A 26,922-nucleotide genomic window follows, 5' to 3' on the forward strand; every position below is an offset into this window, starting at 1 on the left:
TCTCGATGCCCGCTCTCCTCCGCGACGATTACAGGAGCGCCAGCGGTGAGTTTTTTTTTTTTTTTTCATCGCCGAGTGCTCGAGACGATCTGGAGCGACGAAAAAACATTGAGCCCCTCTCGCGGATGCTTATCGCTCGGCGGCTTATCGAATGTGCGTCAAGAGATCATCGACAGGCTATACGTACGGGCTTCTTATCTGTACACGCAGATCGGGGCATTTGTGGCTTCGTTTATTTTCCCCCTTTTTTTTTGCGAGTGTATAAATATATTCCTGAATGTACTCGCGTCGGTAACAATGTTACTCATTGACAATGCTGCAGTGCAAGCAACACATGGTTTTTACGGAGATCCATCAGTGATGCAAAAACAATATTAATTTACGGCAGAAAAATAATAAACTAATATTGTTACGGCCGCCGAGATTGAGCGCAGTTTCATCAAATATAGTAGAACTGTAGGGAGGGACACTAAAAGTGGATCACAGTTGACATTTGCATAATTGCCTTATCGTTACTCGTATGTGTAATACCGGGGTCGAATTGCGAAAAGTACCGATTGGGTTATTATGCAAAACCGGACCTTCTGGCTATGTGATATCCTATTACGGAGATGTCCAATCGTTGTCTGAGAGGCGCTAATTATTTATCAAAAACTAGCACCAATGATTTACTTAGCCATAATTTCAACAATCGTTTCTGTTTTTATCGCTCATTAAAATTGTTTTATTACACGCTGCACAATTGAAACCTTTATCTCTCAGCGATCGAGCCAATGAGAAAACAAAGAATTTATGAATTTACCATCATTATATACTATACGAAAACACACACTTTTTTAAAGCCCTAATCCGAGCACTTGAGGCTACGACATAGAGTAGGTATCGCCCGAAACTGCTCGAGTCAGAGCGAGAGCAAAGTCACCGATGGCTTTCGAGCCCCGCGTTCAAGGATTTTGTGTACACAAACCCTCTTATTATCTCAATGGATGTACGTTTTTTTTTCTGTACACTTTCACGCCCCAGCCGTAACATCATCTTTACGTACACTCGTTACCCGTAATGTCGCTCGTGTCGGATGACGCCCCGGCACGGATCAACCCGGCCTATTTTTTTTTTTTTTTTTTTTCGTGTAAGCCCAAAAGACGACACCGTACAGTTATACCTCTTGGAGACAGCTCACGCGTGTGTTTACGACCCTCCACGAAATTTGTATTACCCCGATTTTTTTCGTATCGGGTTTCGTTATATAGTTTATCATTGGGACACTAGACGAATAGAGGGCCTTTTGAACGATATACCGCACGTTGCCGCGTCATTTACGACTCGCGTGACGATTGCACGGCACCTTATCTACGAGACACTCGCGCGTCTAGGATTTCTCGGGGCGGAGTCGTAAAAAATAAAACTCGGACCAACCAACGACTCTCGCACGCGTACAGTGGACTCTTTCTTTCTTTTTTTTTTTTATTTTCCTCACTTTGCCAATAACTAGCAAAAATATGAATCCCGTGATTTCAGGTAGTAGCGACGAGGGCGAGGCGGCATCGGCGGTGTCGGCAGTAGCAGCGGCAGCGGCCGATAGCGCCGACATGGAGGAGAACAGCTCGATACGGTCGTCCAGTAGCCACAGCAGCCACAGCAGCAGCCACAGCAGCCACAGCAGAAGCAGCAGCAGCAGCAGCAGCGGCTACAGGGAGCCCAAGCTCCTCCAGTCGCCCGGCAATGCCGTCGGTCCGGGCCTCGTGGCCACCGCTGCCGGAGAGCCACGGCCCGCCCACCGTCACCACAACCACCACCTGCACCACCACCACCACCACCACCACCATCGCGAGCTCGACGAGTACCTGCGGCTCTTTGACGAGCAGACTCATCGGCTGCAACAGCGGCCACTGGAGCCCCACGAGGAACCCCAGCACAGCGACGACGAGCGCAAACCCTGGGACTTTAGTGGCAGGCAACAACCACAACAGCAACCTGCGACCGGATTTCAGTTTACGAACTTTGCCAAGTGCGACTTCCCGGACGATTACCGTACGTATATTTATTGTACACGGAGCTGGGGGACCCGAATTACTTTTCTACCCCATTTTCGTGAGATTAAAAAATCCATAAAAATGAGTTGTCCCTCCACAACCCGTGTCTTTGACTGTTGTTGCAACGCGTAGACGGTGGTGGTGGCGGCCCGAAAGAGGATCTGCCGCTGCAACGACGATCCCTGCAGGAGCCGCGGGAAGAGCCGCACCACCAGCTGGGCTCCGAGTGGTCGAGGTCGCTGCCGGACAGCGTCGAGGTGACTGTGCAGGACTCGGGGCTGCCGCAGCTCAGGGCGCGCAGGGACATTGCCGAGGGCGAGAGACTCGGCCCACTACCGATCGGTGGCGGCAACGGTGCCGACTTTGGTCCCGCGGCCAACCCTTACGAGGTTGGTACACTTATATTTTGCTTTCGGTTGTAACGCCGGATGGTGCGCATCACCGGAAAAGTGGCTCTTTGAGTACATGTAGCAGAAAAAAAAAAAAAAAAAAAAACAAACCATAGCGATAAAAAGAGAGAGAGAGAGAGAGGGTGAATGAGAGAAACAGTTGCGAGACCGTTTGAAAGATGATCGATCTGCTTATAACGAAGAGAGCCAAGGTACAAAGTACAGTATATAGATAGGTTGCTCTCTTCCCTGCGTGTGGATGCGGTGCAGCAACGGGCTCTCCTCTCTTCTTCTTCCTCGCATAATCCCGGGTATTATCCGGCAGATGCCGGCATCGACGGAGAATCGACAGAGTCGTCATCACCGCTGTCGTTGTTGTCCTCTCTCTCTCTCTCCATTTTTTTCCACGACAACGACCACCTGGTTGGTGCGCAACTTTCAACTCGATGTGTCCTCCTTCTACTTACTTCTTCTCCGTAATGCTCTTGTCGCCTGCGACGACGACGCATTCCGCGTACCATGTGTATTATGGTGGTAGTCCGGAGGTGTCATCCGTGTTGACAGATCTGTCAGTGGTTATACGGCTGGGCTCCGAGAGATTTCCAAATTTTTGACTCTCTCGGGAAAATGGGCCCATCCGAGCATAAGTGGGTACACAGGAGGCCGCGCCTTTATTCCTTTCAATTCTAGCTCGTGCACGCGAATAATAGCCCCTCTGGGTTGGTTCTCCTCCCTTTTCCGCTTGTGGATCGCAATTTGGGCAGCTCGTTGAATACGCTCGGACGTGTAGAGGTATACATACATGTGCACCCATACAGGCGATACGAAGAAAAAGTCACCAGTTATGCGTGTGGCTTTTAAACGAATATTTTATGCTCGGAGCTTGTCTCTTTTCTTGTACAATAAGTGTGTGTATTGTACCATGGTTACTCGGGAGGAAGAGACGAATTAACGACAATTCGATAATAGTTTTTTCAGCCGGGGCTATTGGGAAATCTAAGAAACGTGGAATAAGTTTTTGTCCAACTCTTCCGATTCGCGAGTTTTCCTCGGAATCGGTAAATATAAAGATTAAATACGTTATAGCTAAGCCGACTCTCATCAACGTAATTTTACTTTTTATTTTACATGGGCAATAATAATCCACTGAAACTCTCGAACAATGTTTTTACGTGAGGCTCGTGTACGAGTTGGAAAGAAATGTGATTTTGATAAAACTGTACAAATTTAAAGAGTAACCTTCATTTTTTACTCAACAAGTCGCGTTTAAAAGCTTTGATGGTGTACTTTATTCAACTTTATTGTTGTTTTTTTTTTCTTCTTTCATTTCCACCCAGCAAGTTTCCTAGTTCCGTGAAAAACTTTCTTTTTTTTTTTTTTAAATTTTGTAACAAATGATTTTTTTGTCAATACAAGCATTCCGAGCCCTTTTATGCACAACAGGCACTCTAGCGACCATTCACAAGACTCCCCGCACCCAATGCCCCGAACCAACGTAACTATACGGCAAAGGATTGAAAGGGTGGGGGGCAAAATAACTGATGTCCAAGCCAGCAAACTCGGACGTGGAAACGAGACTGACCATTGTAGCAGCGAGTGCCCCGTGATAGATATGATAGGGCGGGCATTGCGCGACCCCGGCGAAATGTAAATGGCCCCATCCATCCTCGGGGCGCCAACAGCCGGGCAAAAAGCCGCCAACAGCCGGACCGATTAAACTCACGGCCGCCCCCTCGTTTTTGGCGATCCGTCAGCCCGACGCTCTCCTCCTCTGGATTTTGACGAAATTTCGCACGCACCGCTCCCTACGTGTATAATACCTTACCTGTAGGAGCCCCCCCCCCCCACCCGTACATACGCGGGGGGAGATACGGAGCCCGAGGGTGCCTGAAAAAACGAATCTACCGAGGATGACGAGTGCGCGTATGATTTGAGAAAAGTCTCCCTCCGTATCGACGTTGTCAATCGGCCTTAATCCTTTTCTCACATCTTCTCATCTCGAGAAGCGACGGGAGCCTCCAAGGGGAGAGAGAGAGATCATCGGGCGAACCGACGTTTTTTCCGGAAATTTCACGCGTACAACAGATAGATGTGTGTGCACGCGTGTGCCCCGCGCGAGCTCGTAAATAGGGGTGGGGGGAGAAACTCGTGAATGAACAAAACAGGCGCATATATAGGGTATGGGTATCGCGTAAGTGTATACATATATACCCACCTGCTGCGCCGTCGGGCTTGTAACTATACGATGTATATATATCTTTTTTTTGTTGCCGCGCTCCGGATCTTTTGGGGCGGGAGGGGTGACGATCCGGTGGCGGGCTTGCGGGTACGTTTAGCTCGTTGACGCGTATATATATATATAACATTCCTATACCGAGCCTCGGCAGCTAAACCAATCTTGGGCTTAGTCAGGTCGCGCGTGAGCTCTTTGCTTCATGTATATACCTACTATGGCAACCCTCGTCTCTATATACCTATATGTACGGCGGGGCCAATTTGTCGGATGATTTCGAGCCTCCGCCGCGACCATCGGCACGCGATTCGATAGCTAAGCTCGTTTATTTTTATTGCCCGATGCTCGGTCCTATTGCCCTTTTTTTCCATCAACATGCGCGTTACTTGATTATTGATTCCGATACGAGCAATGGATTTCAGGGTTTGGTTCATCTACGATATCACGGCTCCGATCTTCCGTGCTTATTTTGCTCCTCCTCGGCGTCGTTAATTCCACGCGATTACGCGCGCAACGCCCCCGTATGCTGAAACGCACTTGGGCGGTTCGATTGCTTGTTTTTCCATACGTGCACGCGTGCTCTCGAAGAAAAAGAAAAAAAAAGGCGAGCGGGGACGAGTGTGATTGTGGCGATGATGCTGCGGTTCCCAGAGCACCAAAGAGAGAGAACTCGCTCACGCGGGGGTAAAAGGAGGGAGCCTTTTTTTTGGTAAATCGCGTGGAAAAGTGCACGTGCTCGGCCTCCCAGTGTAGTCCTCGTCGTTAACAGATTAGAGCTGCTCCCCCTCACGGATCGTTACCCACCGAGCACACGCAGGGTTTATTCGATAGATGTGAGATGTTTGAGAATTTTTAAGAATTTCCTCGTTTGAATGTGTACATGGATATATACATAATACGGGAAAAACCCACCGAAACGAGATTAGAGGCGTCGGACAATACAGCGCGTCCCGTTGGCAAATTCGGCTCAAAGAGCAGCACAATGGTGGTGCACGACAGCTGCCTACTCGTCCCATTAGCCGACCTTCGTCGCTCCGTGTAAGGGCGAGTAGGACCTCGTTAAGGGCAACGGTCAGCCCGGAAACGGCCCCACAATGGAGTTTAATTGTGACCCGCGGCCAGTTCCCAAGGCGTAGGGTTACTCGCCGAGATTTTCCGAATTTGAATTTGAAAAAAATAAAATAAAATAACGTCACGCAACGGCCATCACCTCTCGTGTCTGTGTGTGTGTGTCCATTCTTCGGGGTATCGGGTTCTCCGGAAGCCGTGAGTGGCTGTTCCTGTTTGACCACGTTTGCACGTGCACCCGTGAGTTCTCGGTTTTCCCACAATTTTCCAAACGATTCGGATGCTTCATAATTTTACACCGCAAGAATAAACAACAAAGATGGCTTTTGCTCGAATGAGACAAAGGCACCGTGTGCAAGATATGGGTAGGGGGGGGGGGAATTACAATAAAAATAATAGGTGGAAAGTGAGATGTCGCGCGAAATGGCCGTGACAGGGCGACAAAACGATGTATTATTAAAGCGTGTGTACCTGCACAACGAGACGACAGTCGGTGGACTGGCGTCATCTTCCTTACGCGCTCGCACCCTACAAACTATATGTGTACATAAAAGTGACCGACCGGCATCGCACCTATATACCCCCTTTTTTTTTCCTTCTCCACGGCTTTGATTGACACTCGCGCGCACCTTCTCGTATTATGCTAATCGCGATACGATACAGCAGCTAGTCCCGTGACATTTAAATTTACTCGCCCTGCGAATAAGCCAAGGACCGCTTCAACCCCTTTAGCGACCAGATCGCGCGTACACGGATGACGATGATGATGATGTTCCATTGTATTGTCATAAAAGCGTCATCTCTCGGCTATTTTGCCCTTTGTGCGAAATATTTGCTCGATTATTGTTTGCGCTGCTTATACATATACGCATGGACTAGACAGCCACGTACCCGGCACTTGGCGGAACCTGATATTTGATTTACATTTAGCGACCATTGCAACCCTTTCCCCTCCCTTTTGTATTTTTCCTTAGTTATATTAATTTAAATTTTTGCAAGCAACACAGTAGACATATCGTACACAGATCAAAAGGCACACTATGAGAGATAAAATCAAGTGTAGGAAAAGGGGGAAAATTCGGACAGCGAGGCGGGGGAGGAGCGATAAATCTCCCGGGGGCGCTTTATTGTCCGTCGAAAGTGGACATGAGCTTGCAACACGTGCATGTAGCAGCAGCGGGAGTTTAGATTTGTGCGCGTGACCCCGTTAATAGCGAGGCCTCCTCCCGTAGTTGGGTTGAGCGTGAAAAGGGGTGTCGTGGCACCCTCGGCTACACACGGACAAACAGCATCGGAGAAAGCATAGCGGACACAACAAGATGAGAAAAAGTACACCTATATATATATATGTGTATACGTGGTATCGTACGAGAAGCGAGAAATAATGAGCAGAGCGCGAGGAGTTGCTCCACCAAGGTATACACGGCTCGCAAGTGTCGAAGGGGGGAGACCTGACGCGCGTAGGAAGCCGTTTCGCCCGAAAGAAGAAGAGAGCCCCCCCATGCCCCACTGAAACCACCTCACCGCCAAACTTAATTGAACTTGTTGGCAACTCACAACGAGAAGTCGAGTAAGTGCCACGGTTGTAATTTACGGAAACAATCGGGAGTTGCTTTGATGTGGTGCCGCGATTGTCTCGACTGCCGACCCTCGTGCAAGAACTGATTGGCAAAACTACATATATATACACTGCAAATACACACGCATGTTCTTTCCTCTATATATTCGCCGTGCGGTGCAACTAATTACTCGCGCTTGGTTTATTACATACGTATACATGTATCTTTTGAAGCGTCTCTATCGGCGAGATGTCACGTGTGTACATCAGGGGTTGCAATTATGCCGCTACATTGATGATCGCGATCTCGCATCTGGAGCTGACGATTCGAGGAAACGCACCATGTATATCGTGATGTATGTATACATAACAATGGTACACGAAGGGAGAGAATTGATAAAAGAGAGATCGTGACTCGACACGGGTGTACGGTGGAGGGCAGAGGAAGGATAAAAATAATAAGAGCATCAATCATACAGGAGGGAAGAACATCGCCGAAAAATCTCGGTCCCGGCAAAACTCCTCCGAGATGTATCGAGTTCGGGGCGGTTGTCAGGAGCACACTCTTTAGCTCGGTTGTTGCGTCACAGCGTAACCCCAGGCCAACGACGGAAAAAACAATTTTGCCAAATTTTCTGGTAAATAGGCCTCTAATGATCGATCATAGCGGAGGGGGGGGGGGCTCTCTGGCTCTGACGCGGCGGACGCTCTCCCGTATATCTATAATTTATACCGCCGCCTTGCACAAACTACCGTATAGCGTATGCCACGATGACGACGATGATGATATAGAGTAGGTGGACGGGGGGGGGGGGTAGCTTCCCTTTTAGCTTTCCAAGTGAGCGCAAAACTCACCGACCGGAGGGAGGACGCAAGGCCAGCATCTGCTGCGCGTTAGACACGGATCGCCGCCCGGGCTCTCTCTCTGCACGCTCGCTTATATACGCCTTGGACGGGGAAGCGGCCGCGAGTCGAGTGGTTGGTGCGTGTACAACTTATACTTGGTTTTTTTTTTTTTATACTTGGTTTATACGGGTTCGTGTTGCATCGATCGCGCGGGGTCAATCGCGTCACGACGAAATTGTGCTTGGGTTGTATTTGCAAAGGGCACATCAGTCAGAGGGAGGGTTTATAGGTCGCGCCGGGGAATATGGCTCCTTCGCTCCACCTGGTACCCCTGCTTTGTAGCCGGCAACATCTTTCCTTAACAATCCCCTCCGAGCGTTGCCTATGTGTATATATACCTACTTATACACTCGACGGATGCTCGCTACTTAATTAATTAATTAATTTACCCAAGCCGAGTAATCGGCAGCTCTTTACCCCACGACTGATTTGCTCTCTCTACGTATTATATATTGTATCCAATTATACTCGGGACACGCAGCGCACGACTGGATGTAAGATGGAAATTAAGAGATATGTATATATTTTTACGGAGCAACGCTATAGAAAAGAAAAGTTTTTCAGCGATCGATTCTCCGTGGTATATATGTAATACGATATTGTTGAGAGATGAAAATCTGTCGTTGTTGTTGGGTTATGTACGGGCTTCGTATCTTATGTATACACACCCCATTCGCGTCTCCAACGAGGGATGCATCGATAGCGAGAGGGGCAAGGAAGATCGAGGAGCTAAAAGGACCGGGCGATCACCGACGACAGCACACGCGCGCGATAAAAGAAACGCATGGCAGTGGGCTTTTTTCCCCCCAATTTTCCAGGAGGATCGCCGCGAAGGGGATGAGGGAGGCATGAATGAGAGATGAAAATCTCGGGGCGTGTCCTCCAAGGACTCGGACAATGGCGAGGCGCGTGGGGATCAGCTGTGCGGAGAGACACCGCTAAGACGGACGTGTCCCTTTCATTCTCTTTTTTTTTTGTTTTGTCCGGTCGCCTCGGAAGCGCGGTGGTATATACACCGACGGGGTCACCGTACCGTTTCGAGTCCCCCCATTGACCGATCTCGTCTGGACCACTTCCTTCTCCCGCTCATTGTCAACGGGAATACGTGTCACCCGCTCCGTTGTTTCACCATTTCTGCGGAAATATTTTACACTCGCATCAAAGGAAATACCTATATACCCACCGGTCACGCATCCCTTCGGCGCTTGATCCCCTCTAATTGCTCCATTGATTTTGGCAGCTAAACACATACGGCATCAATGACACGCGCACTTAAAAACGCGCACCTATGCCATATCCACGCAAGACATCAAAGATCGGTGTACATTGGAAGGAATGTCCAAGGGCTTAGACTCTGCATTGTATACCGTACAGGAGCGAAAGACGCCCCGCTAGGGCCCCACATCTTTGTACCGCAGGTATATACAAATACGTACAGGTAGGTTGTGTATAGGCCTATACAATACAATACACATAGTATGTATTATACATACAAAGTTGAGCGCTTTGCAGCAGTATATATATATGCAGGGCTCAATGGAGGCGATAGAGCGCGGATAGGGGCCCAGATATCTACTGTTGTCGAGGTAAATCGGCAGATCGTCGATGCCGGAGCACTCCCCCAACTTTTTTTTTCACGGCACGCACGTTGGACATATCTGTTTGTTGTGGCTTCACTCCCACGATCTTCCCGATTCTTTCCGTCCCAATATGTTGAACTAAAAATGTTTCCTGCATCTCGCTGTAAGTGTGTGTATATCTATTCCTACGTGCATCAATAAATGGAAGGAGAAGAGGAGGGAGCGTATGTATAAGGACGAAGCGGCTGTCGCGAGTCAATGATCACGCGTCCCACGGCTCATTTGGCCGATGAACGGGAGCGCGTCCGCACGGCCGCATAATCGTGGATTATCTGCCCCCCCCCCATTACACGTGTAATGTAAGGAAGATCAGAGAAGCGGCAAAATGAAGAGCGCGATTGTGCGTGCGACGAGAGAGACCGAATTGTGGCGGTGGTATAATCTGCCGCGGGGATTGTCCACGCATGCTCCCGGTCGATCCCTCCCGCTGCGAACGACTCCGTCCCCCCGAGTGTCTGTGTATACACAATACGTCGGGCGCACGCTCGCTTTCAACATTATTCGACGACCGGTATATAGGTACTGTCCTTTCTGGGGTTTGTTCAGTTTACCGCTCTTTTGTTCATCCACCCCGACACCTCGGACATTGGGTAAATTGGGGTACTACCAGCGTCATTTGTTCCTTGAAAATTTGGAAAATTAACTTTGTTTACTTTCGCTTCGTGTGAAATATATTGGCTGATACAAGCCTTAAATTTTATAACTAGAATTAAAAAAAAAGGGAAAAAAGCAACAAAATCTTGTAATTTCGGTGTGTCTCGGTCATGCCAAGTTGTGCGGGACAAATTGTGTAAAACGAGTTGGACTAGATTTTTGTCATTGGGAAAAATTTCTAAATGTTTTGTTCACTCGCGTTGATTGACGCTGCCACACTGGCCCCTGTGGTGTAATTTTTGTCCCGCCACACCTCGTTTTATCTCAGGTGTTACACGACACGCGGTACTAGTTCCGAAAAAGGCAAATCGATCGGAAAATCGAGGAGCCATCGTACATACACAAAAAGTGAAAGGAAGTAAAAAAAAAAAACACGCCGGCGCGTGAAGGAAATAAAGCCATAAAAAAAGAAAGAAAAAATGTGTATCGGTGGCGTTGAGTCTCGAGTTAACACATCATTGTTGGGAGGCGTGACGGAGAGCGAGAAACATCACCCGGCGAAAGAGAGAAGAAGAGAGCCTCTCGGTTGTAATCTGTCGTCACCCGCGGCGCGTCAGATCGGCCCGATCCTCTCTCGGCTTCGTGCTCATCTTCTCGAAACGCTTCTTAACCCCCCCCCCCCCCAATATATGTATACCCAGTAAGTATAGCTCGGTAGCAAGACCATTATGCGATCGTTTGGAGAAATCACGACCGGGAAGCCGACCTGTGTGTATTGTGTGACGCACTCTTCCGAGCTATATACGTATATGTATGTATTCACAGCTCCGTGTCCTTTTTTTCGGACAAACGCCTCGCTCCGAACGACCCCAATCATTGATTTTCGTCCACTTTGGCCAACTATTTTCTTCTTTTTCTCTTGAGTTTTTCAGTAATTTAATTCGTTGCGCCAACGAGCCCGACCAAACCCCAATGTTGTATAGCCTTCCCGATTTGCGTAAAAAAATAAAGCGAAAACTACGCATAGACTACATACATAGACTCTCGAACCATACGGAACAGCCCCTTCCGGAACGTCGCCTCCGATGGCTCGACAAATACAATCGCATCGAGGAAAAAAAAAACTACGAAGCCCGGGTGCCCGAACGAAAAAAAAAAAAAAAAGAAGCGCCGGGGCGTAAGCTCCTCAAAGATCGTCCCTCTTTAGGATAAACAGGGGTTCGCGGGATGCGGATTATCGCCCGGGAGTATAACTTACTTGCGGCTCACCGCCAGCCGTCAGGTATCCAGGTCCGGCTCGATTGTTTCGGGGAAAAAATTCCACCGACTCGGGCAAAGTCTCCCTCACTTGCATCGATCGATCGGACGGCAACGCACGGGCGGACCATTATATTTACGACCGAGCATCCGCAGGTGTGGACACGAGTGTTTACCTATACCTACTTACAGAGATAAGAGCGAGAGAGGTGGCAGTAAACCCCCCTCGTTCCTTGATACACTCGCTCGAGCCGTCATTCACCTGCTTCACCTGTTATTTCGAGAGGTAAAAAAAAGAGGCTTTGGAAATCTCAATGCGCTTTGCAAACAAACGAGGAACCGATGCCGGGAGGCTTGTGTTTACACGCACACGTATACAATGCACTTGCCCTCGCGCGTGCATATTATATGGATACACTTATACCTCACACCTATACAATATACAACACACGAGATCCTACATAGGGATCGTTTTACTTTCTCTCGCTCGGGAGGGTCCTACGAATAATTTGCTTACACAGGCCCGGGTATACAAATCGAGGAGTCTGCGCCCCCCTTTCCCCCCCCCCTCTCTCTCGCTCTTATTCGCATTATATAGGCTGCAGTGTACCTGTGCATATATCATACAGCGAAAGCTCACGATGTAGGGTGGTACAGACCCAAAAGCCTATAGACACTCTTTAACAACACTCGAAGGCGCGATGTGAGGCACTTTTCTATCGGTACCATTATGTAGGCCCCCGAACAGACAGGTTGCTGATGGATTATCTCCGCCGCGTGTCTTTATGGGCGTGGAGTATGTTTTCGTTTGTGCATATAACATATAGGATACAATATATATACCCTCGGAGGGAACGGCCTGTGCAAACACATATATATGTATAATACATCTACGCGTGTGGCTAAACGCACCTTGCCCCCATACGTTTATTGTTATGGTGCCTCCTCTCTCTCGCCCACGTTGTATCATATGCACTGATACGGTTGTCCTCGACATCGATGATAATACAGAACCAATTAAATTTCACGCCGAGGGGTGACATCGATCAGCAATATTCAGCTCCATGTATCATACTTGTGTACTCGTGCACACTTTGTCCGCGATGTTACGCAACAACAATGAAAGTTGTTCATCGACGAGAGAGAAGGGCACAAACGTACAATGTATAGGGGGTGGGGGTATTTCGGGGGTTGGAGACGCTTGGGTGGCCATGCGACGCGCCCGCAAGACAATTGAAGAATCACTTGTCCGCCGGCGAGGGCGCGATGCGTCTCTGCGGGCTCCCCTCGGCCGATCGGCCTGTACGAGTTGTATATATATATGTGTTGGGTACCGTTTCCCCCCGTGCGCTCAATGGGAAGCCACAAGTGAGAGAGAGCCGATATATGGGAGCACGGAAATTAGCTGCACGGTACATATACAGAGACCAGAGTCATTAACGCTCGTCGGGCAGTTTTTGCTTGGGGTGTGTCGTCCATTGTCGCCTCCGTTGTTGTGCCTAACTGTGAGAGAGAATCAAGTGTCTCCGTCATGCCTACGTATTATATCGGGCACTCTCTCGCGCCTGTCTTTAGAAAATAATATTGTCATGTACTTGCATCGACGCTCCATGTATTTAATACACCGTGCATCATTAGTGCTTCCGCTCTCTTTTCGTGGAGGCGTAGAAAAAAAAAAGGGGGGGCTCTTTACGTATTTCGCCCCTACCCTCTCTCTTGCAATTATGATCGAGAGCGTTTGTTTGGCTGCAATCGAATGACGGGAGACCCAACTATCGTTTTATTCAATTATTTTTTTTTAAATGTGGCATGACGAATCCAAGTATTTTTACACTTGACCAGAAATGTTCAAGAGGTCAATTTTAAAATACATGAACTTTTGTACCTTCATCCGAAACGGAGAGTTCACGAATTGATGTATACGTTTACATGATCATCACGTCTCTGTACGAGGGATGATTTGTAGTAATTTTAATTTTCAATAATATTGTTAAAAAAAAAAACATATTTCTCATAAATATTGTAAATTATCATGTTCCACAGATGTTTTAAATGACCATTATTTATGATCACCAGGCGCTGTACTCGTGGAAGCTGGAGAGGGATTCGTTCGATGAATCTAAAGACTGGAGGATTCGCGTGTCGACGAATCCTGATGAAATAAACGTGAAAAAAGTCAAGGATAAGGATGGAAACGTAAGTTTTTTCTTTCCGTACCACTTACTCGATAAATCAAAAATTTCCTCACTTCTTCTGAAATAAATAACAACCCTTTCTGGTAAAATCATTTTTTCTAATGTAAATATATCAAATGTAATACCAGCAAAAAAATCTCATCAACTAGATGGTAACCCGAAATTTTTCATTTGCATAAGTTAGTAAAATGAAATTAACAATTACACACAAGGACGTATTTAATGGCTAAACTGCTCTCACAAATATCAAAAAAATGTAGATGATAATAACCCCACTGTTTGCAAACACCAGAATCAGAGGGATGTAGCCTTTTTAACCCGAAAGCCTCTTTGGGCCACCTAACAATCGAGAAACCTTGATTTTTCAGACGTACGTCGAGGCGGTGCGGAGCATCGCGGCGAAGGAGTCGCTGGTGGCCCTCCTCGAGCCACTGGGCCAGCAACGACGGCTAAAAAACGAGGACGAGAACACGAGCGAGTACGGTAAGCCAACGATTCGCGTTATACCCTCAATACGCGTATACACGAGCCGGGGGGGGGGGGTGGCACCAATCGCCGAGAGTTTGACTCCAACACGCTGCCTGCACGCGGTGTATAACGAGTGCGGACACAGGTGCTGAGGAAATCCTGTCCGCACGCGAGTTGGCTGTTGCGTGAATCTCGTAAATAGCATACATATACACACGTACACGTAACGACCCCCCGGTCACGGGCCCCTGCCCATACGACACTCCAACGTGATTCACCTGGCCATAACGTGGCTGTGTCCGTTGAGTCCACCAAACGAACCCCCGCCTCATTATCTCCCAGACCATCCCCGAAAGGGGCCAGATGTATATATATATATATATATATAGGTTTATCCGTACGTAACGTTGTTCCAACGATTGCCCGCGTTTGCCTCTCCGTTTGTTCCATTACACCCTTTTTTTTTTATGTACACCAACCTCCGTTATTTAAATATACTTACGCGCGCTTATTTTATGTTATTTTCTTCTTTGAAACATTTTATTGGCGTACACCCTGCAGACTCGTGTCAATTGTCATATATAGACCCTATAAGCCGTGCAACGGAAGAAAAGTAAAGAAAAGGCCGCACTGCCGGCTACAGTTGCCTAAAGCTACTTTACGGGATTTCATTAGCGCTTCCTCGAACGAGCTTCAAAGTGTCGTTTGGCGCGCTCGGTATGTATACATATATAAACACAAATAATGTACTTGCGCTTAGTTATCTGGCTGTAATTTTCAAGAGGAGAGAGAGAGAGAGAGAGAGGGAGATGATTTGCCGGGTGGCGTAAGGTTTACGGGGCGGAGGAGACGAGGTTGAATCGCACGCGATAACCAGATGTTGCAGTAATTAAAACAACCGGGGCTCAACTGCTCTTACGCTTGCCTCTCTCTCTCTCTCTCTTACTTCCCACTCGCCCTTCCTTCCTTCCTTCTGGTCTTCTTATCATTTTATTATTCCGCCCGAGGATATTGTTTTATTCTCCTGCTACCCTCCTTCTCTACCCGGGAGTTTTTAAATTAAAATTAACATCGGCTCGTAAAGTCGAGCGCGCAATTACGTGGGGGGAGGAGGAGGCTCTTATGTACTCGGCTCCAATTAGTTGCCGGCTAATCGTGGAACTTTTGGACCATCCGAAAATTGATTAAAAGTGTGATGAATCGGAAATACGAGGTGCGCGTCCAGTTATTACCTACGAATCGCCAACTATTTAATCTTGAGAAACCACCACGTTTTTGAGGCAATGGAGAACTCTTGTAAAAATAATACTGTCGCACGATAATTCGAAGCAACCGAAAAATTGCCACAAGCAATGTCTTTGCGAGTCTTCGGGGCTAATGTAATTTAAAACGCAACTCGTGACAAAAGTTAGCCTCGTATGTAACAACTTAAGCGCACACCGGGTGGGTATCGATCGCGGAAATTAAAGTAGGAACGGGACAAAAGTGGTGATGGGCAAAAAAGGCGACAATGGGAATAATGATGTCAAACGGGAGGCAACCCTTGCGCAGAAAACCCGGCTGGAAGAAGCGAAAACGGAGGGAGGGAGTGACATCTGCGCGCGGGGATTCCCCATTTGCCTGAGCTCCGGCAAAAGTCCATGGCGGGAGCCGAAGCGAGTTGCAAAGACGCATCAGATATCCCAGGGAGAAGAGAGAGAGAGAATGATCGCTTTAACGCGTATAATGTGTACAATACACACCGCGTGTAGACACAATACACGACTGGGAGACTGTGCCCCATACGTCCGTGCGTGTTTGTGCATTAAAATGTCGATCTCGGGCCTTGGTGGTGCTGGTATAATATTTCGAACACGCCGCTTCAACTTGCGTATATATTTGTACATTATTTTGTGCCACGCGCCTTTTTACACACATTACTCCTCGGGGTGGTTGTGATCATACGTGTACATTGCTTTTGTTTCTCTTTGCCTCGTACGTGTGTATACAAAAGACGTCACGGACCATACGAATATACTTACTTGGACGATGTACTTGCGCGGATTTTTTTTTTTTTTTTTTATACTCCACGCGAGGTATACATCTGTCCTTGCAGCAGCTCGTGTTGGCTTCCTGCTTATCATTAAAACAATCGAATGCTACTCTTGTATTTGGTCATACTTGTATAATCACCAATCTACCCACTGAATACATGGTGTGGATAAATAAATAAAAAAAAAAAGGTCGACAGTGCCACGCCTTCTTCCCCCCCCCTCATCTGTGTGACACGAGTCATTGGTTTCATTAGTCACTCGTAAAAGGCCGCCCACAAAAAATGTGGTCCGTGTGATTAAAAAAAAAAAAAAAAAAAAAGGTCGTAAAAATATATTCACAGAGAGCCCAGTGCAAATCACGATCGGGGCGATTTTCCAGCCACGCGCGTCGAGGAGGGGGCCCCAGTTTCACTACGTACATGGGTTTATCTCGCGTCGCGGCGTAACACGTCTCTATTAGGCTCCTCGATAATTTATGACTCTCATTGTCGACTATGGTATATATAACACGCGTAACCGGGACGATCGCGCTCCGGGATGACAACAGATATTACAGAGGGGCGAGAGAGAGAAGGGGTGCGGTATAAAAAAAGTATCGAGAAAAAAAAAAGGGTATAGGTAGTTTGTATTTTAATACATATACGTACATGTTTATATATATATGTATGGTACGGCCTACCGGGGCTCGCTCACAAAAAAGGGCACGCGACACTACTATCCGAGGGGGTGGCTCCGGGCAGGCGTGTGCTCGCGTTTACGATTACGCGTTCTTTTGGTTTGGCGCGCGCGTGTGGTGTACATATACATAGATACATGTACAGTACGGTACACAGTTGTCGGCCTGATTCATCGAAAAATCGGCCTAATGACGCGACTGCATGTGCCGCCCAGCCGCACACGCTCTCGTGTGTATTATACGCGTGACCCCTTTGGCTACTTTTTGCACCGACCCCGGCGCGCTAAACTTTTGTTACTTATCATATCCTTGTGCAGTTTAAATGTATTAACTTATTAAAGAAGTTATGAGAAAAAAAAAAAAAGGTTTATCTCAACATGCTGACAGTTCATAATGATAAACGGTTTAAGCGATTGTCAGAAGTCACATTCTCTAATTTGTCCTGGACCATGTTTCGCGTCTTGACGCCAAATCAAGACTCTATACCGATGGGGCTACGTCAATCGTTGTGAACGGGTAGATTAGCGCATACTGTAAGGGTAATACCCGAGAGGGTAATTTAACGAAGCGACGAACGAAACCGTTACTTTTTCCCATGCCCGGCCGACCAACTGACTGAACTTGACCGCAGGGGGTGTTCCGCAGTTAGATACCACCTGTTGACTTTTCGCGGCACCGTTGCCGCACACGCAATGAGCATCGCTTTTGGGTCTACGTATTTAATCATATACGTGCACCCCCCCCCTCACGTGCATCTGATTTCGATGTTGATCTTCTCAGGTGTTGTTGTTGATGCAATTAATTATTATTTACCTTCAATTTTTCATAGAGGAATGTTATCCATAGGAGGATTTTAGTATTAAATACTTTGAAAAAATAACATTTTTTTGAATTTATTACTAATTACTTGGCTCTAAAATCATTCGAGATGACCAATATTGTTGGACATCAAAATTTTCGCAGTTCCACCCAAAACTCTCCAAGGCAGTTTCATTGATTGATGTTTGTAAAAAAAAAAAAAAAAAAAAAACAAAAAAAAAAAAGGTGCGGACATCTGTGTAGTTTCGCACGCTGGATGCATATGATTACGTATAAGTACATAGGCGTCGTAATCATCCCCAAAGTGTAGCACTGGCATCGCATCACGAATACCCACGTATTAATTGTGGTTTGCCCGATACCGTATATTATATTATACATACTAATATGTTATGTATTTATCAGAAGTGGTATTACATATTCATGTGTATATATGTGTGTATCCAGTGTGGGGCATATATACGAGCGATTAGTGCGTCGTACGTGTATACATACCGTTGGCAGAGTACAAGGGGGGGATAGGTCGGCGCGCACACGCGTATTGAGGGACAGCAGATCGGAAGTCAAGTCGGAGAGTAGGTATAGTTGACTCGGCGGTGCGGCCAGTTCCCATGAAGGTCCGTTGGGGGTAGGACGAGCCATATGGCTCCGCGCGGGAAGCTACCCCTGCCGGGCAAGTGCACCAACGGCAGATTTAAATAACCGTTGGCGCGAGAGCTCGGTGTATACCTGTATACGCGTATGTACATATAGCCTCGTGAACGCCCACTTATGTATTCCCTCTTATCTTGTAAATTTACCGCATCAGCCCCATCGTATGACGCCCGCTTCGTATTATGTACACCTACTGCGCGCGTGTATGTATACATATACTCGTTGGTGGCGCAGTATACGTATTATATTGGTACACCAAGCTAATTCGATACGCTATGTACCCATGCACACACGCGGAGGGCGTATTAAAATTTCGTTTGCCGTCAATTGTGGAACTCGGACAGATTTTGAGCGTATGATTTATCGATCGCGGTGATGCACAATATTATTCTTTTGTATCATTTTCTCGTATAATTGATCAAGCTATCGAGATACGAAAGTACTGGAAGCATAATATTATCGGTATACGGTTGGGCCATTACAAATTAGTTATTGAGAAGACCAACTGTATAGCTTAGGATAATTAAGTTACAGTTACATGTCAGTACGAGCAAAAACAGTGGGTCGATTTCAAGTTTCTTCGTCTATTTTGAACATTTTATCTTTCCCAAAGTTTTGTGAATTTTTTATTTTCGTTGATCGGTCTCAGGTGTATACGTTCGAAAATCCCACTGTTTCTTGCACTAAAAATGTACTTTGCTCGTAAAAGGGTGAAATTACTTTTTTTGTTGCACGAATGAGTTCCATATCTAATGAAGCTGTTTATCGAAAATTTTTTTTAGTCATAGCACCTATATCCAGTATAGAGGTTCTAGTAACGCTCAACCAACCCTATATGATCGCTAATCTGCCCCTGTACTAATACATGGACTAGTTAATATACAATTTTTCAATACGACCAACTGGCTCCCTTTACTCTTATACAATATATTTTATCGATTTAACACAGCACCTAAATCAAATAAGGTATCTATAGATGAAGATTTTTTAAGTATGCTTTTAATGTGTAGCAATCTCTTATCTAAAAGTACATAAATGAAAATAATTTACAGTTTTATAACTCAAGCCGTTTCAAAAAAAGCAAATTTTTTCTTACAGTTGAACTTGAAATTTACAAGTTTATTCTTTCACGTAATATTTATATGCTGTTGGATATTTTAAGTCTCATGATTTATCTTGAAAACAACATTGTTTAAAAGATTTTCTTAAGCATACACATGCAACTTGGAATGGTCAAATAAGTGCTACTTTTTGAAAATAAGATTGATTTTCAAACAAAACGCATAAAAAAAACTTTAGCTGGATGCCCTTTTGAAATTTCATCAAGCTTCATGTATTCCAACCCGAAATTACGGAACATTGTCTTTTAGCACAAATTATACAGTCAGAACAACTTGAAAAAAAAAAAAAAAATTGCGAGTCATGGATCTGAATATACGTACAACGCAAGAAAAACATTTAAAATAACACAGACTGTACCTACTTAAATCTTCTCGAATATCAAGATATCGTGATTCTCACGGAAACTTAAAAATAATCCTATAACCCTATCAAAATACGATAACTTAAAAAAAAAAGTTAAAAAATCGTGTTTGATGTTCTTGGATTAATCCGTGGCACAGTCGCTACAAGGGAGAAGGGCAACCCTAGCCCATAGATAAATTTAGAGTCGTCGCGTTTCATCCAGAAGAAAAAAAAAAAAAAAAAAAAAAAAAAAAAACATAGTTCAAAGATCGCAAAAGAGCGCACTTATTGAAATCGAGGGTCGAATTTTCGCACGATTGTTATTCAAGGTGGATGCGTCAAGTAGCGCTTGCGAGAACTTAGTTGGGTTGCACACACATATATACGTATACATGACGTATAGGTAACGACATCGCACGCGATGTCCCGGTCTTTCGTTCGTATACGAGGGAGCAGCAGGCGGTGGGAACATAACTCCCTAAGGTGGTATCGCACGGCTCCGAGTACCCCCACACGTAGGTGTAGGAAAGACGAAGCGTTGCGATGGGACGGCATCGTAAGTAATGACCCCCCGCGCCGTCAGCGACGTATCCCTGACTTCCTGATTTCACCTGCAGCCGTGACAGTGTGGGGTGCGAGGGCGCAGTGGAGCAACGTGTCAACGGGGGGGGGGAGGAGGAGGGTGAAAGAGGAAAATCGGGGGCTGTTGTTTCGAGGGCGGCTATTGGTCGACGGCTCGCTCGACCCCCGCAGCCAATAGCGCGACGAGCTTCCGGTCGGGCAATATAGTCCCTCGGGGGCTCCGCGACGTCCTCACCTTTAAACTGGAGCATCGACGGCTTTGCTCTGTTATTGTCTCTCGCGGTGGTTCGAGTGTGTCGGATCGCAGGTCCGATGGGCCCGATCCCAACAGCTCCGCTACTTTTTTCATCCTTCCGAAAACTTACCCTCGTAGTTGTTTTCTTTGCTTTACGGTACGGTTGACGTCGTCCGGGTGACTTGACTTTTCGGATGTGCGATTTTAAACGAGGAATCCTTTTGGTTTATAGCTTCGCAACACAGTGGAGCCTCCCACGCTGACGAAGATCGAGAGGAAGACGAAGATGGGGACACAAGATGTACAATCTGCGACAAGCCGTATCAGGATATCGAGTTGTGAGTCTATATTTTTATCTGTCATTTATCTATTTTACATACACTGTACCCACTGGTAACATTTTTTTTTAAATTTAATTCACACTTTTTCAACGGATCATGACTTCTCTATTTTTGGTACCGAAAGTAATCAATTTAGGGTAGAAACGACAAGATTAACAAAATTTGGGACTGTCGATCTTTGCACTGTTTGATTAAATAAAACTATTACTATATTTGATGTTTGATTACACAGAAAGCACTATAAGCTGACTTGAGCACGGATACTTTTTCAATTTTTTTCTAAAAATGTAATACATCGTTAATTTGTTCTTAAGAAATTATTTTTAGTTACTTACACTTACAACACGGTTAACTATCACTTGACAATTTTTTTTTTTTTTTTTTTTTTTCCAGCAAAAATAATGCATTACAATTTGAAAAAAGAAAAATAGAGTCTAAGTATTATGAAAATGTTTTATTCTAAAAATTTTTTAAATCAAATTTAATGTCTAAAATTTATTGCACTTATTAAAAAAAAAAAATATATATGTATATAAATATTGCATTGTGAATAGTGATGGATAAAGTTTTTTCGGCAAAAAGAATGCACACGTCAATAAAAAAAAAACCAAGTGTGTAAAAATCCGTGAAATAATCGTAAGTGCCCAAGTCCGACTATAATAATAAAGATAGTGTAACTGGTAGAGTTGAAAGGATCAACCGAAGCACATAGATACGTTTAAAAAAATGTATCAATTTGCGGGCAAGTGGTTTAGTGCTAAAAGGCACTATTGGAGCAACAATACGCGGCAGAGCGAAGACAATGAAACAAGCAACGCCCAACACAGATCGATGCACATTGTGTAACGAAAGGGGCTCTCGTGGAAATCAGTCCGTGAATCGTGCGTGCCTGCACGGCAATTACGCATAAGCAGCGGCGCGGATGGCGGACAATAAGTCCCCCCGCGTGTGCACGATTACGCAGAGATGCCGGAGAGATATGTTGGTCGGGCGAAGCGCGTGTCAGCAATACTCGAACGTCAATTATTAGTTTAGAGGCGTAGGAGTGCATACGTGTGTATAGGGTGGCGGTGGTGGAACCATCGGAGCAACCAGAGCCCGTCGTTATCCACTCGAAAATCTACTGAATGGCGAACGCTTGCGCGCGACTCTCGCTTACCCCATACCCTTCTTGTTATTATTGCTTTACCCACCGCTGTACGCGTATATACGTACGTCGCCGATCACGCGAACCCTCTCCTGTGGGGTGCGCGTGTTGCGCGGGGGCGTCTGCTTACGCACCGGTACAAAAGTCAAGCGCTCATCTCGCCCTTATTTGCCGTGTGCGTGATTTTCACCTACAAAGGTTGCCTTTTTTTCCGCTTTTACGGCCTTTCTCACGCTCGGGAGCGCGATTGATTTGCAACGTCATCGTTTTTATACGATATATATTTTTATATGTGTGCTTCTTTGTGGATCATCATATACGTTTTATGGGTTTTTTTTTTGCCGAGGAAAGTACATGTACCTTTTTGTCGTGTGTGGGAAATTCATGTGTATAGGCGCTTGGAAAGGGAATTTTTGTGATTGCGCGGGTTGACGAGTAACAATTTTTAATGCGATTTCTCGGAGCACCGATATATTTTACGGGGCTTCCGAGAACAATAGGCCAAAATTGGCGGCCAATGAGCCGATACTATACGATGTACTCGGCGATGAGCTGGCGTGACTTACGGCACGCTTCGGGAGGTATCTGCTGCGTATGCCATGCAACCCCCCACATGCGTGCCACAATAGCTGCGTTTGTTAAATGAGCACCCTATTGCCAGTGCTCGATCGCGTTTCGCCGTGTGCTTGAAAGTGCGATGGGTAAACGATAAGTTGTTACGGTTAATTGCACGTATATATATATTTTGTACACCGTAAATCCAAGTTTGTTCACTTACACACGTTCAAAGCGTGTAGTTGAAATTGTTTTTTTTTATGACATACGAGTTGAGAATATACGGCTCTCTCTGCAGTCCTTTTGTGTTAATTGTTGCAGAAAAAAAAAAAAAAAAAATTAATTAATTCGGTAGAGCTGTTACAATTGTTTCGTGAGCACCCTACCACGATGCATTTTAAATGAAAAATAAAGTAGGAATGACACGCTTAAAAGGTGTAATTTTAAAAATATAGATTCACCGCGCATGGATTAGGTCTCGTGACGAAAGATCAATGTCATAAGTAGCAAAAGGATAAAAAAAAAAAAAAGAAAAAGAAAAGAAAAAAAAATCATTGGAAAAGAGAAACAAAACTAAAATAAACGTCGCGTTTCTGTTTCAGATTAAACAACCACCTGATCAACTGCCACTGTTACCCAGCGCGCAAGTACAGTTGTCTCAGCTGCCCGAACGGCTACTCCTGGCGGCTGTTGCTCATTCGCCATCGGGCGCTCGTCCACGGCGACGTGCGCAAGTACCCCTGCGAGAATTGCGCCAAGGTACGTAACCCCGGGCCTGGGCCGGGTGCCAAGCGCCACAGCCCCACCTGGCCCAGGCCGAGCCTCACCTATTCAAAAATTCGCTAACAGCCGGACCGCCCGCAGGTCTTCACCGACCCGTCGAACCTGCAGCGCCACATACGGGCCCACCACGTCGGCGCCCGTAGCTACGCCTGCACAGAGTGCGGCAAGACCTTCGCCAAGAGCTCGGGCCTCAAGCAGCACACCCACATACACAGCAGCGTCAAGCCCTTCCAGTGCGAGGTCTGCTTCAAGGCTTACACCCAATTCTCGAATCTCTGCCGGCACAAGCGCATGCACATCAAGTGCCGCTCCCAGATAACCTGCAGCAAGTGCAAGGCCAAGTTCAGCACCATCACCTCCCTCACGAAGCACAAGCGCTTTTGCGACTCTACCCTGCCGAGTCCCACCTCCGTCGCCGCCGCCCTCCTTTCCTCCTCCTCTCCCTGTCCACCCTCGTCGTCCTCGTCGCAGCAACAATTGGCGCGGGTCCAGCAGCCGCCACCCCCGCCTCCACCGCTGCTACCCCCGTCCTCGTCCTCGGCCGTCGCGGCCCTCGCCGGTATGCCGCACCAGGGCCACCCGAGTCCCTTCCTCTTCCCCCGGCAGCCCCTGCCGGCCTTCTACCCGCCGAGCCTCGTCAACTCGTACACGAGCTCCTTCCTGGGCCAGCTGCCCTTCCTCTTCCCGCCCAAGCCCCCGGTGGCGGACGAATCCCCGCCAGAGCCGAGGAAACCCGAGCCCCCGGCAGCCGAGGAGCCCGAGGAGCGCGCCAGCCCCGCGCGCCAACAGCCCGAGCAGCGCAAGCGCAAGCAGCAAGAGGACGAGCAGCTACAGCATGAGGACGAAGACCAGGAGGGAGAGCGAGAACAACAGCCCCTGGACCTGCGCGTGCAAGCAAAGCGCCCGGAGCCCGAGTCCGAGGGTAGCGCCAGGAAGCGGAGGAGGAGGAGGGCGACGCCGACGCCACCGCCGGTCGCTGAAAAACCCGCGCCCAGTCCGGTGAGCGTGATGGAACCGGTGACTGCAGTGAGGGACGCCAAGCCGGTCGAGCGCACGCCTCCACCGCCACCGCCTCCACCACCCCCGCTACCACCGGGACCAGCGCCGCACATGGCCTACCCGCGGCCCATCCATCCGTTGTTTCTCGAGTCGATGTACCGAGGTGGGCCCGCGGGTCCCTTTCCCGGCTTTCCCGGGTCGCCGCACGAGCACCGGCTCCTCCAGCCCATGGCCTCGTTCGGATCGCGGGGACTGCCCTTTCTCGGTATGATGAACGGCTTGGGTGCCGCGAGGCCGGCCAACCCCGCCTACGGGCCCCTGGCGCCCAGCTTTCCCGCTGTCAAAGCCTTTCCGGACTCGATGCTCGGAGGCGGACAACAGCAGCAACAACAACAACAACAACAACTACAACAACAGCCCCATCACCATCAGGGCTCGCCGCAGCAGGGGCCCTTCGCGGGGAAGCTCAAGGACCGCTACTCGTGCAAGTTTTGCGGCAAGAATTTCCCCCGCTCGGCCAACCTCACCCGCCACTTGCGCACCCACACCGGCGAGCAGCCCTACAAGTGCAAGTACTGCGAGCGCAGCTTCAGCATATCGAGCAACCTGCAGCGCCACGTGCGCAACATCCACGACAAGCAACGGCCGTTCAAGTGCCCGCTGTGCGAGAGGTGCTTCGGCCAACAGACAAATCTGGACCGGCACCTCAAGAAGCACGAGGCCGACGATGGCAGTGGACTGGCCTCGGTCGCCGACTCGGCCGACAGTAGCAACGAGAACGAGCGCGAGGAGACGGCCACCTACTTCGACGAGATACGCTCGTTCATGGGCAAGGTGACTTACGGGGGTGACGCGCCCGTCGGCTACTCGCTTGCCCCGTTGGGTTACCACTTGCAGCAGCAGCAGCAGCAGCCGGTTGGTGGTGGACCGCCGGGGCTAAAGCGGCCCTTCGACGACGAGGACGAGGAGAGCGAGTCGGAGCCGGCTCTTTCGCCGCTGAGCCCGGCTGGCTTCGGGCTCAAGCTTCCCGGCAAGCCGGCGTTGCTGCTCAACAACAACAATAACAACAACACGGCCGAGCCGGTCATCGAGATTTCGACATAGTGGTCTTTGGGACGGTAAATACGGTGTGACCCCGGTGTAAAAATATATATACATACACACATACACGGCTCGAACTTTGCAAAGCTTAGCTCTTATCGTATTTTTAGTTGGTATGTTTTACTTTTACTTTCATTCATTTAAACACTATTGCAAGGGTAGCTAATACTCGAGGACCGTCAAGTTTTCGAAGTTTTTTTATTTTTATTATTATTATTATTATTATGATTATTACATATGTATATTTCATGTTAACTGTGTACGGTCAATCTGACGGAGGTGGATGGACTTGTTGTTGATTGACGGGAACAATAATTGTGGTTCGTTCCTGATGATGGTTACGTGACTTGGTTATTTTGTTATTCTTAAAATAGAAAAATAGAAAAATAAAACAGATAGGGATGATTCGACAACGAAATAGCGACGGAATACAAACAAAGAAACCTTACCAATTGCGTTGGCTGAATAAATTGTTGTTTAAAATTATCTTAGTCAAGTGAAGCCAAAGCATTGGAGAGGACGATTGTAGCGTTAGGGATGAAAATAAAAAAAATAAATAAATAAAAATTCAATAAGTTGCGATTATGATCAATAACGACGTAATGTACAAAGGAAAAGCGTAAAATTACAACATTTGTAAAAAGTTATGATAAGTTTTAATAACCATCGAAATGAAAAAAAAAAAAAAAAAAAAAAAAAAAAAAATATACAAATATATAGAAATATATAATATATACACAAAAATGTGAATATTATTTACAGAGTCTAGAAAGTTGAAGTTTTTTGAAAAGTTTCACACGAGAAACTTTGCAATTTGTTGTCGGTGCGTCACAAACTTGTAATAATACTTTCATTATTTTAACAAAAATAAAACAATAAGCACCAACATCGTTTCATGTACATTGCTACGAATCGTACCCACAAAATAAGTAAAAAAATAAACAAAAGGGTGAAATTATTGTCTGCTCGAAATTACTTTTGAACGATTGTTTACATTTTTGCAAAATTTATTAATATAAGATCACACAAGTTTTTATGTGATATTTTTAAATGTCACGGTACGTGTTCTTAAAATACTTCTTTATCTCTTTTCCTATGTAGATGACATGTTTTTAATGGTTACGTACTTACAGCTGTAACTAATGCATAGTAGATATAATTATTATATAAATATTGTATAGTACCTTCCACA

At 46.8% G+C, this 26,922-nt stretch overlaps 1 protein-coding gene across 2 annotated transcripts; it reads left to right on the forward strand.

The window, feature by feature from the left end:
- LOC106641150 (uncharacterized) lies at positions 1-26,922 on the forward strand. 2 transcript variants are annotated; one of them, XM_089593318.1, is made up of 8 exons: positions 1-45; positions 1,519-2,031; positions 2,166-2,422; positions 13,755-13,874; positions 14,242-14,356; positions 21,037-21,142; positions 23,450-23,606; positions 23,697-26,922. In XM_089593318.1, exons 1-8 carry the CDS (start codon positions 6-8, stop codon positions 25,731-25,733), a joined length of 3,345 nt encoding a protein of 1,114 aa, XP_089449444.1. In that variant the 5' UTR covers positions 1-5; the 3' UTR covers positions 25,734-26,922. The 2 variants fall into 2 exon arrangements, with proteins under 2 accessions (XP_089449444.1, XP_089449445.1); XM_089593319.1 differs by having other exon boundaries at positions 23,712-26,922.

The sequence above is a fragment of the Copidosoma floridanum genome, unplaced genomic scaffold (genome assembly GCF_036245765.1).
Source record: "Copidosoma floridanum isolate Cflo_tuat_1 unplaced genomic scaffold, Cflo_Japanese_pri ptg000019l, whole genome shotgun sequence".
Lineage (NCBI taxonomy): Eukaryota > Metazoa > Arthropoda > Insecta > Hymenoptera > Encyrtidae > Copidosoma > Copidosoma floridanum.

Coding starts and splice junctions, on each gene's coding strand:
- LOC106641150 (XM_089593318.1), top strand. CDS start 6: ATGCCCGCTCTCCTCCGCGACGATTACAGGAGCGCCAGCG. Junction 46..1,518: donor CGATTACAGGAGCGCCAGCG/GTGAGTTTTTTT, acceptor CCGTGATTTCAG/GTAGTAGCGACGAGGGCGAG. Junction 2,423..13,754: donor CCGCGGCCAACCCTTACGAG/GTTGGTACACTT, acceptor TATGATCACCAG/GCGCTGTACTCGTGGAAGCT.